Below are 9,509 nucleotides of genomic sequence, written 5' to 3'. Positions count from 1 at the left end.
AAATTAGATGGACAGTGGTGACTGGTGACGTCCTGATCCTAGTCAGAGCAATCTGGTGTCAACCTCCTGATTATACCTGTCCATCAGCATCTCCATCTTAATCCATCAACCTAATCGGGTACATCAAACTGGCCAGGTCACTATAAAGAACATTCAATTCAAACTGTGGATTTACATTAATTCACTATTGGAAAATGTCTGTTTACACTGAGCATTATTAGAGGATTGTTTTATTGTCAAGCATGTTGCTGACTGTGGTATAAATCAGCATCTACATGATAAACATGGTGGCTATTCTGACACGTAGCTTGTCAAAGGCTATTTTTCATGTTGGCTGAGCACATATAATCTGATGACTGGGTAAGAGAACCACAGGATAACAAATGGACAACTCTGTTTGTATGACCTTGTGAACTTGTCAAGCCAGCAAGCATTTGCATCAGAAATGAAACCATGATTTCAGTAATAAATGTGTTACGTGTAAGTAGCATGTTATTGTATAAGTAGCAATCTAAGGAAAATCTGAACTATCAAAATTGCACCATCTTTTGGACCTGATTATAATGGCTCACACAAATTAAATATGAAGACCTAGCTATTAGTTATAATAAAATAATATTCACATTCACAAATAGCATACTACAACTGTCAGGTTATAAAGTTAAACATATAATATGCAAAAATAGTTGGCAAAAAAAATACCTGACTTGAATTTTGTACAATTTGAGTCCTATTTCACGATCTCGCTAAACTACCACAGTCAGAGCAGGATTGAAAAAGGAAATACTGTCCTCTATCGTTATTATTTGGGATAGAATCTGAGCATGAAGGTAAGCAGCACTGTCGACTTCACTAGCTAGGTTTTTGTTCATTGACAGTATTATAGCCCTCAACCACAGACAGTCATAAATCATTATTTGAAGTTGACCTACAAACTACACACCGAGCTGTTTACGACTGTTTATGACGAGTTTGTGGGATATTTTCATGGGTTGTGTTTATATAGTGAAAGGCTTATGTTGCTGTGCTTTAGTGGACCCAGTGCAAAGCCTTGTCAGATGCAGCCCTAGTCCCCGAAGTTCATACTTTTTGTCCAGTAGGTGTCAGCAGATACATTTTCAAGAGACATTTTCAAGAGACAGATTAATTGTTCAATTCATATTTATTATCAAATACATTACAGTATTATCAAAGATTAATTTTATTTCAAAAGGGGTAAAGTGAACTTGCTGGTGATGCAGAAAGGAGGCAAATAGAGGCCTTTTGAGATGAAAGATTGAATGTTCATATCTATTTTCTTGAGAATTGTAAACCCTTGTGACAATATTTGAGTATGTTAAGTGTTAATTATTGTTTTTTGAAACCTTAATGTGTAAGGAACACATGTTCTGTGGGCGTTCACAGATGGACTGTCATTTAGGCCGCTTCAGCCTCCTTACAGCATTCCCACGTAGCCTACACTCAAAAAAAATCTGGTTTAGAAACAGCGCAGCGTAAGCGCAGCGTAAGCGCAGCGTAAGCGCAGCGTAAGCGCAGCGTAAGCGCAGCGTAAGCGCAGCGTAAATACTGGACAGAGCACAAGCTGGGTTATTTTCACCCAGACAGTTGGGTTGTGTGAATAACTCAACTGGCTGGGTTGTTCAGATTACCCAAACATGGGTTAATTTAACCATCAGTTGTGTTATATTCACTTTCATGCTGGGTTGACTCAGCAGCTGGGTATTTTATAACGTAATCCTTAGGTTATTTTCAGGAGGCATGGCTTTCAGACAGTTATTTTGGGCCACCCATGAGAGTAAATGTAATTCCTGTTAATCTGTTCTGTTGTATTGTATCAGATGTTAAGATAGTACACTGCAATTATAAATGTTCCTTATATATTTTTGCATATTACATATTATAATATAATATTAATAATATTTAGATTATTTATTACATATTGTAATAAAGTGGTAACTATCCCAACATTGGAACATATACACTTCTGTAAGCCTCATAAAAGCTTCAAAACTGTCTGAAATGAAATTTTCTTTGAAGTTATGCGATAGGAAGGGGGGGAGGGGGTAGCGAGAGAGAAGTAGAGGGACAAAAGTTAGTGCTAACAATTTTTCATGTGCTAACAATACAACAGAACAGAGGAACAGGAATGACATTTACTCTCAGGTAGCCAAAAATAACAATATCTGAACGCAACGCCCCTACTAAGCTATGCCTACCTTCTGATCTGACCCGCTGGATCCTATCTCAATAATAACACAGCATCACCAACCCAACTTTGCTATTTTCTCAAGAAAACAACCCCACCAAGTTGCCCAATGCCTGCAACCCAGCAGTTGGGTCATCCAAACACATTTTTTAGAGTGTACTCAGAGTCATCTGTCAAAATTGTACTTTTCATTGCTGCTTGCGGTTCTGTCAACGATATGACAATTTTATATATTTTGCTCTTAAGTTGTTTCATGTCGGTCACCATCAGTGGTGTAGTGCTGTGTAGTGTCGTTTCCAAAGTATTCCCACAAATAACAAAAGAGACAAATGTGATTGTATCTCAATGTAATCAAGTTATGAAATTATTATTTTCAAATACAATTTGCAGTGTACAAGTTATTATCATTATGTTCCGACCCGACCATCCGTCCCCCAGCTGAATCTAGTTGCCTACCACTGGCCTAATTTATAATAAGGTAGGCCTAATTTGGTGTTTTCAGATTTTATAAAAACACCAAATTAGGCCTATTTGAGCCACTATGTGTAAGCATAGGCAATCTGCAATTAGGATGATGCATTGTATGTATATTCTAAAATGAAATTATACAGTAGGCTACATGTCGGTTAATTGAGAAATGATGACATAAAAAAAATACAAGATTCGCTCCGGTACCTAAAAAAATTGCACTAGACCACTGGTCACCATGTCAGGTCAAAGCAGTCCACTCTAGCCCCCATGTTTTTTACTCTTTTGAAAAAAGTCTACCTGTCTCTGTGCACTCAGTAGTACATAGATGAAAGCAGCAATGGTCCTCCTGAGTTCCAGTCTGAAGCTGGTCCATAAGCCAAGGTTTCTGTACATCAATGTCCACAATGTCACTAAGTATAGAAAATACTGTAATTTACCAGGCACTTATGTGAAGAACACAAATTAATCTACACTGAACAAAAAGCGTTGGGCCCAAGTTTCATGAGCTGAAATACAAGATCCCAGAAATGTTCCATACACACAAAAAGCTTATTTCTCTCAAATGAAGTCCACAAAAGTGTTTACATCCCTGTTAGTGAGCATGTCTCCTTTGCCAAGATAATCTATCCACCTGACAGGTATGGCATATCAAGAAACTGATTAAACAGCATGATCATTACACAGGTGCACGTTGTGCTAGGGACAATAAAAGGCCACCCTAAATTGTGCAGTTTTGTCACACAACACAATGCCACGGATGACTCAAGTTGAAGGAGCATGCTGACTGCAGGAACTTCCACCAGAGCTATTGCCAGATGATTGAATGTTAATTTCTCTACCGTTAGCTACCTCCAACGTCGTTTTAGAGAAATTGGACAGACCACGTGTATGGCGTCGAGTGGGCGAGCATTTTGATGATGTTAACGTTGTAAACAGTGTGCCCCATGGTGGCAGTGGAGTTATGGTATGGCCAGGGATAAGCTATGGACAACGACCACAATTGCATTTTATCGATGGCAATTTGAATGCACAGAGATACTGTGACGAGATCCTGAGGCCCATTGTCGTGCCATTCACCCGCCTCCATCAGCTCATGTTTCAGCATGATAATGCAGGGTCCCATGTCGTAAGGATCTGTACAGAAATCCTGGAAGCTGAAAATGTCCCAGTTCTTCCATGGCCTGCATACCCACAAGGCATGTCACACATTTAGCATGTTTGGGATGCTGTGGATCGACGTGTATCACAGCAAGTTCCAGTTCCTGCCAATATCCAGCAACTTCGCACAGCCATTGAAGAGGAGTGGCACAACATTCCACAGGTCACAATCAACAGCCTGATCAACTCTATGCAAAGGAAATGTCATGCTGCAAGAGGCAAATGGTGGTCATACCAGATACTGACTGGTTTTCTGATCCACGCCCCTACCACAGGAAGCACCAGTGACTCGGTCTATAAAAAAGTGGCCAGATGAAGCAGATGCTAAACTACAGGACTGTTTTGCTAGCAGACTGGAATATGTTCCGGGATTCTTCCGATGGCATTGAGGAGTACACCACATCAGTCACTGGCTTTATCAACAAGTGCATTGAGGATGTCGTCCCCACAGTGACTGTACGTACATACCCCAACCAGAGGCCATGGATTACAGGCAACATTTGCACTGAGCTAAAGGGTAGAGCTGCCGCTTTCAAGGAGCGGGACTCTAACCCGGAAGCTTATAAGAAATCCCACTATGCCCTCCGACAAACCATCAAACAGGCAAAGCGTCAATACAGGACAAGATCGAATCGTATTACACCAGCGCCGATGCTCGTCGGATGTGGCAGGGCTTGCAAACTATTACAGACAACAAAGGGAAGCACAGCCGAGAGCTGCCAAATGACACGAGCCGACCAGACAAGCTAAATAACTTCTATGCTCGCTTTGAGGCAAGTAACACTGAAACATGCATGAGAGCTGTCATGTTTTGTCATTGATTATCATGTCTTGTCCCTGTGCTTCCCTTCTATTCGTTTCCCTCTGCTGGTCTTATTAGGTTCTTTCCCTCTTTCTATCCCTCTCTCTCCCCCTCCCTCTCTCCCTCTCTCGCTCTCTCTCTCTATCGTTCCGTTCCTGCTCCCAGCTGTTCCTCATTCTCCTAACTACCTCATTTACTCTTTCACACCTGTCCCCTATTTTGCCCTCTGATTAGAGTCCCTATTTCTCCCTCTGTTTTCCGCTTCTGTCCTTGTCGGATCCTTGTTTGATGTTTGCTGTTCTGTGTCCTTGTTCCGCCCTGTCGTGTTTTTGCCTTCTTCAGATGCTGCGTGTGAGCAGGTGTCTATGTCAGCTACGGCCTGTGCCTTCCCGAAGCGACCGGCAGTCTGTGGTCGCGTCTCCAGTCGTTCCTCTCTACTGACGAGAGGATTTCAGTTTTCCTGCTTTGGATTTACCTAAGATAATATCCAGGAGTATCGTTTTTGTTTTAGACTGGAATAAAGACTCTGTTTCTATTAAGTCGCTTTTGGGTCCTCATTCACCAGCATAACAAGAGCATCAGCTGTTCCGGACGACTGTGTGATCACGCTCTCCGCAGCCGATATGAGTAAGACCTTTAAACAGGTCAACATTCACAGGACCAGACAGATTACAAGGACATGTACTCTGACCTTACGCTGACCAACTGGCAAATGTCTTCACTGACATTTTCAACCTCTCCCTGTCTGAGTCTGTAATAGCAACATGTTTCAAGCAGACCACCATAGTCCCTGTGCCCAGGAACACTAAGGTAATCTGCCTAAATGACTACCGACCCGTAGCACTCACGTCTGTAGCCATGAAATGCTTTGAAAGGCTGGTCATGGCTCACATCAACACTATTATCACAGAAACCCTAGACCCACTCCAATTTGCATACCGTATCAACAGATCCACAGATGATGCAATCTCTATTGCACTCCACACTGCCCTTTCCCACCTGGACAAAAGGAACACCTATGTGAGAATGCCATTCATTGACTACAGCTCAGCGTTCAACACCATAGTGCCCTCAAAGCTCATCACTAAGCTAAGGACCCGGGGACTTAACACCTCCCTCTGCAACTGGATCCTGGACTTCCTGATGGGCCGCCCCCAGGTGGTAAGGGTAGGTAACAACACATCCGCCACGCTGATCCTCAACACGGGGGCCCCTCAGGAGTGCGTACTCAGTCCCCTCCTGTACTCCCTGTTCAGTCATGACTGCACAGCCAGGCACGACTCCAACACCATCATTATGTTTACTGATGACATAACAGTGTTAGGCCTGATCACCAACAACGATGAGACATCCTATAGGGAGGAGGTCAGAGACCTGACCGTGTGGTGCAAGGACAACAACCTCTCCCTCAATGTGATCAAGACAAAGGAGATGATTGTGCATTACAGGAAAAGTAGGACCGAGCACGCCCCCATTCTCATCAACGGGGCTGTAGTGGAGCAGGTTGAGAGCTTCAAGTTCCTTGGTGTCCACATCACCAACAAACTAACATGGTCCAAGCAAACCAAGACAGTCGTGAAGAGGGCACAACAAAACCTATTCCCCCTCTGGAGACTGAAAAGATTTGGCATGGGTCGTCAGATCCTCAAAAGGTTTTACAGCTGCACCATTGAGAGCATCCTGACGGTTTGCATCACTGCCTGGTATCGGCAACTGCTCAGCCTCCAACCGCAAGGCACTACAGAGGGTAGTGCGTACGGCCCGGTACGTCACTGGGGCCAAGCTTCCTGCCATCTAAGACCTCTATACCAGGCGACGTCAGAGGAAGGCCCTAAAAATTGTCAAAGACTCCAGCCACCCTAGTCATAGACATAGTCATAGTTCTCTCTGCTACGCACGGCAAACTCTACCTACATGTACATAATTACCTCAATTACCTTGACACCAGTTCCCCTCGAACATTGACACATTGACTCTGTACAGGCTCTGTAATAGCCCAGCTATTGTTATATACTGCTGCTCTTTAATTATTTGTTATTCTTATCTCTTATTTTTTTTAGGGATTTTCTTAAAACTGCATTGTTGGTTAAGGGCTTGTAAGTAAGCATTTCACAGTAAGGTCTACTACACCTGTTGTATTCCGCGCATGTGACAAATAAGATTTGATTTGATTTACCTTTATTGAAGGTATCTGTGACCAACAGATGCATGTCTCTATTCCCAGTCATGTGAAATCCATAGATGATTTCCTTATGAACTGTAACTGAGTAAAATCTTTTAAATTGTTGCATGTTGCGTTTATATTTTTGTTTAGTATAGAATTAGTATTTGACACAACTTTGCAAAGCCAGCCACAATATTAATATTAATATGAAATTAGATGAGAATACCTTTCAGACATTACATTTTCATTTATTTTTGCCTTGGAAATTCATATTTTCTAACAGCAAAAATGATGTTTAGAAAGAAATACAGAACACCCATATGCCTTCAAATGTTGTGTATTCTAAGGAATTAACTATTCTAATATTTATTATAGGAATCATATGTCCTGTTTTTTTCAGTTCTCACAAGCACTGCAAAACAACCAATAAAAACGCTGCTCTCGTTTTATGTAGGCTGCAGCCTATAAAAACGGCATCTTCCTCCTCCTTTTCAGACTTCACACGAACCCCATGGCATGTCAGCTTTAATAACAACTTTAACATGCTATTGAAGTTGGCTGGTTAAGCTAATATATAAAAAAAAAAAAGTAGGGACAATGCAACCCGAATCTTTATTACTGGGTGCTGGAACTTCCATGGCCGTCACTTCGCATTGGAAATCGAATGAGATTCTCAACTGGTCTGTGGTTACCCAGGGAAACGCCACGGCGCTTGGTGATATGGAGATGCCTGGGAACCCGCGTTCGAATTATGGACAATTCTCTCCGTCTACCTCCGTGTTCTTGGCCGTGCTCATGACGCTTCTTGTCTTCGCCACTGTGCTAGGCAACGCGCTTGTAATATTAGCCTTTGCGGTGGAGAAAAGTTTGCGAACTCAAGGGAACTTTTTCTTTTTGAATTTGGCCATAGCCGATTTACTCGTTGGTGAGTGCGTAAATGTATTGTGTGAGCAAATGCATTGTGTGCCATTGTTGTAAAGGTATACATACTGTTGTGCATATTGCCAAAATATCTGAAAACGCGTTTCAAATGGGTGCTTAATAGTCGTGCGTAAAATGTGTGTTCCATCCCACCTGCAGGAGGATTTTGCATTCCTGCGTATATCCCCTATGTCATTACCGGTGAGTGGAGACTCGGACGAGGTCTTTGCAAGATATGGCTGGTGGTGGACTATACTTTATGCACTGCATCAGTGTTCAACATCGTCCTGATCAGCTTCGACAGATTTATATCTGTCACACGAGCGGTGAGAAAACATTTACGCATGATTATCCTTTCCTGCAGCAGGTTACATTTTCAACTGACTAATAGTGATATGGAAGTAATGTGAAATGTAAAGCCATATCAAAAATTATAATTGAAAGGTTTTCTTTAGTGCACCAAGAACCGTGTGTATACTCCATTTCAATATTGCCACCATTCCTTTCTTTCTGTATCAGGTGAGCTACAGGTGTCAGAAAGGTGTGACCCGGGAGGCTGTTCTGAAGATGATGAGTGTGTGGCTGGCTGCTTTCCTACTCTATGGGCCAGCGATCATTATCTGGGAGTACATCGCTGGTAGTAGCGTGGTCCCCGACAAAGAGTGCCACGCTGAGTTTTACTTCAACTGGTATTTCTTGATGACAGCATCCACTGTTGAGTTTTTCACCCCCTTTGTTACTGTCATGTACTTCAACATCAGCATCTACATCAACATCAGGAGGCGGAACCAGGTGAGGGATGAGCAGCCTGTCGAGGGGCCTGGAGACTGTGAGATGGAGGCCCTCAAAGCTGGAGTTCAGCATGTATTCTTCGTCAGACCAGTGGAAGGTGAAGCCCAAAGGATACCAGACAATGCTGCCAGGTTAGGAGGTATTCTATCTACTGCTAAAGTGTCAGCAGGAACTGGGAACAGCAACCATGAGACAAGTAAGGACAGCACGATTCTGGACCTTCCTCCACTGCAAGTGGGCGATGTGGTCCAGCATTCCAGGAGGACGCGGTTCCAGTCAGCGGAGCACTCGTTCAGTAAACAGCGCAGCCAATCGGAAGTAGCTGCCAGTCGTTTTCGTCTCTCAAAGGACAAGAAGGTTGCCAAGTCCCTGGCAGTGATTGTTTGTGTATTTGGCCTGTGCTGGGCTCCCTACACACTGTTAATGATCATCCGTGCAGCGTGCCATGCCCAATGTGTCCAGCACTACCTGTATGAAATCTCTTTCTGGCTACTGTGGGTCAACTCCTCCATCAACCCTGTCCTTTACCCGCTGTGTCACACCAGCTTCAGAAAGGCTTTCAGAAAACTGCTTTGTACCACCAAGATTAAAATTCAGCCACAGTATATGGAACAAATGTATTAGGCATGACCAAATTGCACTGACAACTATGGCCTTGTTCTGACAGTTCTATATAATCAGTTGTCTCATGTCAGTGTAGGCGGACAGGTCGTATGGGTGTTGCGCAACACTGGGTACAGATGGTCAGCATGAATATTGTTTTGTATTTCTATGTGGCATGTGCTTGTTTGCAGATCTTACAAAAGTGTATTAGTTATCTTTACAACAAATGTAATGTCTGTTTTATGTTGAACAATAAATACATGCAGAAGCTCACCTCCAATATGTTTATTACCCTGGCATCGACCTTAGACTTCAGGCAACAGTGTTCAAAACCTTTTTGCAAAAACACAACCTTATGTAACACATACAGTATAGTATGTTAGCCTTTATGT

The 9,509-nt window shown here is 42.8% G+C and overlaps 1 protein-coding gene across 1 annotated transcript; it reads left to right on the top strand.

Annotated features, from left to right (window-relative positions):
• Positions 1-7,307: 7,307 nt before the first annotated feature.
• Positions 7,308-9,390, top strand: LOC139576205 (histamine H3 receptor-like). The gene is made up of 3 exons (XM_071401979.1): positions 7,308-7,726; positions 7,882-8,048; positions 8,242-9,390. The coding sequence occupies exons 1-3, from the start codon at positions 7,399-7,401 to the stop codon at positions 9,136-9,138; spliced, it is 1,392 nt and encodes a 463-aa protein (XP_071258080.1). The 5' UTR covers positions 7,308-7,398; the 3' UTR covers positions 9,139-9,390.
• Positions 9,391-9,509: the final 119 nt, after the last annotated feature.

This window comes from Salvelinus alpinus, chromosome 5 (genome assembly GCF_045679555.1).
Source record: "Salvelinus alpinus chromosome 5, SLU_Salpinus.1, whole genome shotgun sequence".
Lineage (NCBI taxonomy): Eukaryota > Metazoa > Chordata > Actinopteri > Salmoniformes > Salmonidae > Salvelinus > Salvelinus alpinus.
This window is presented reverse-complemented; position numbering and strand designations above follow the sequence as displayed.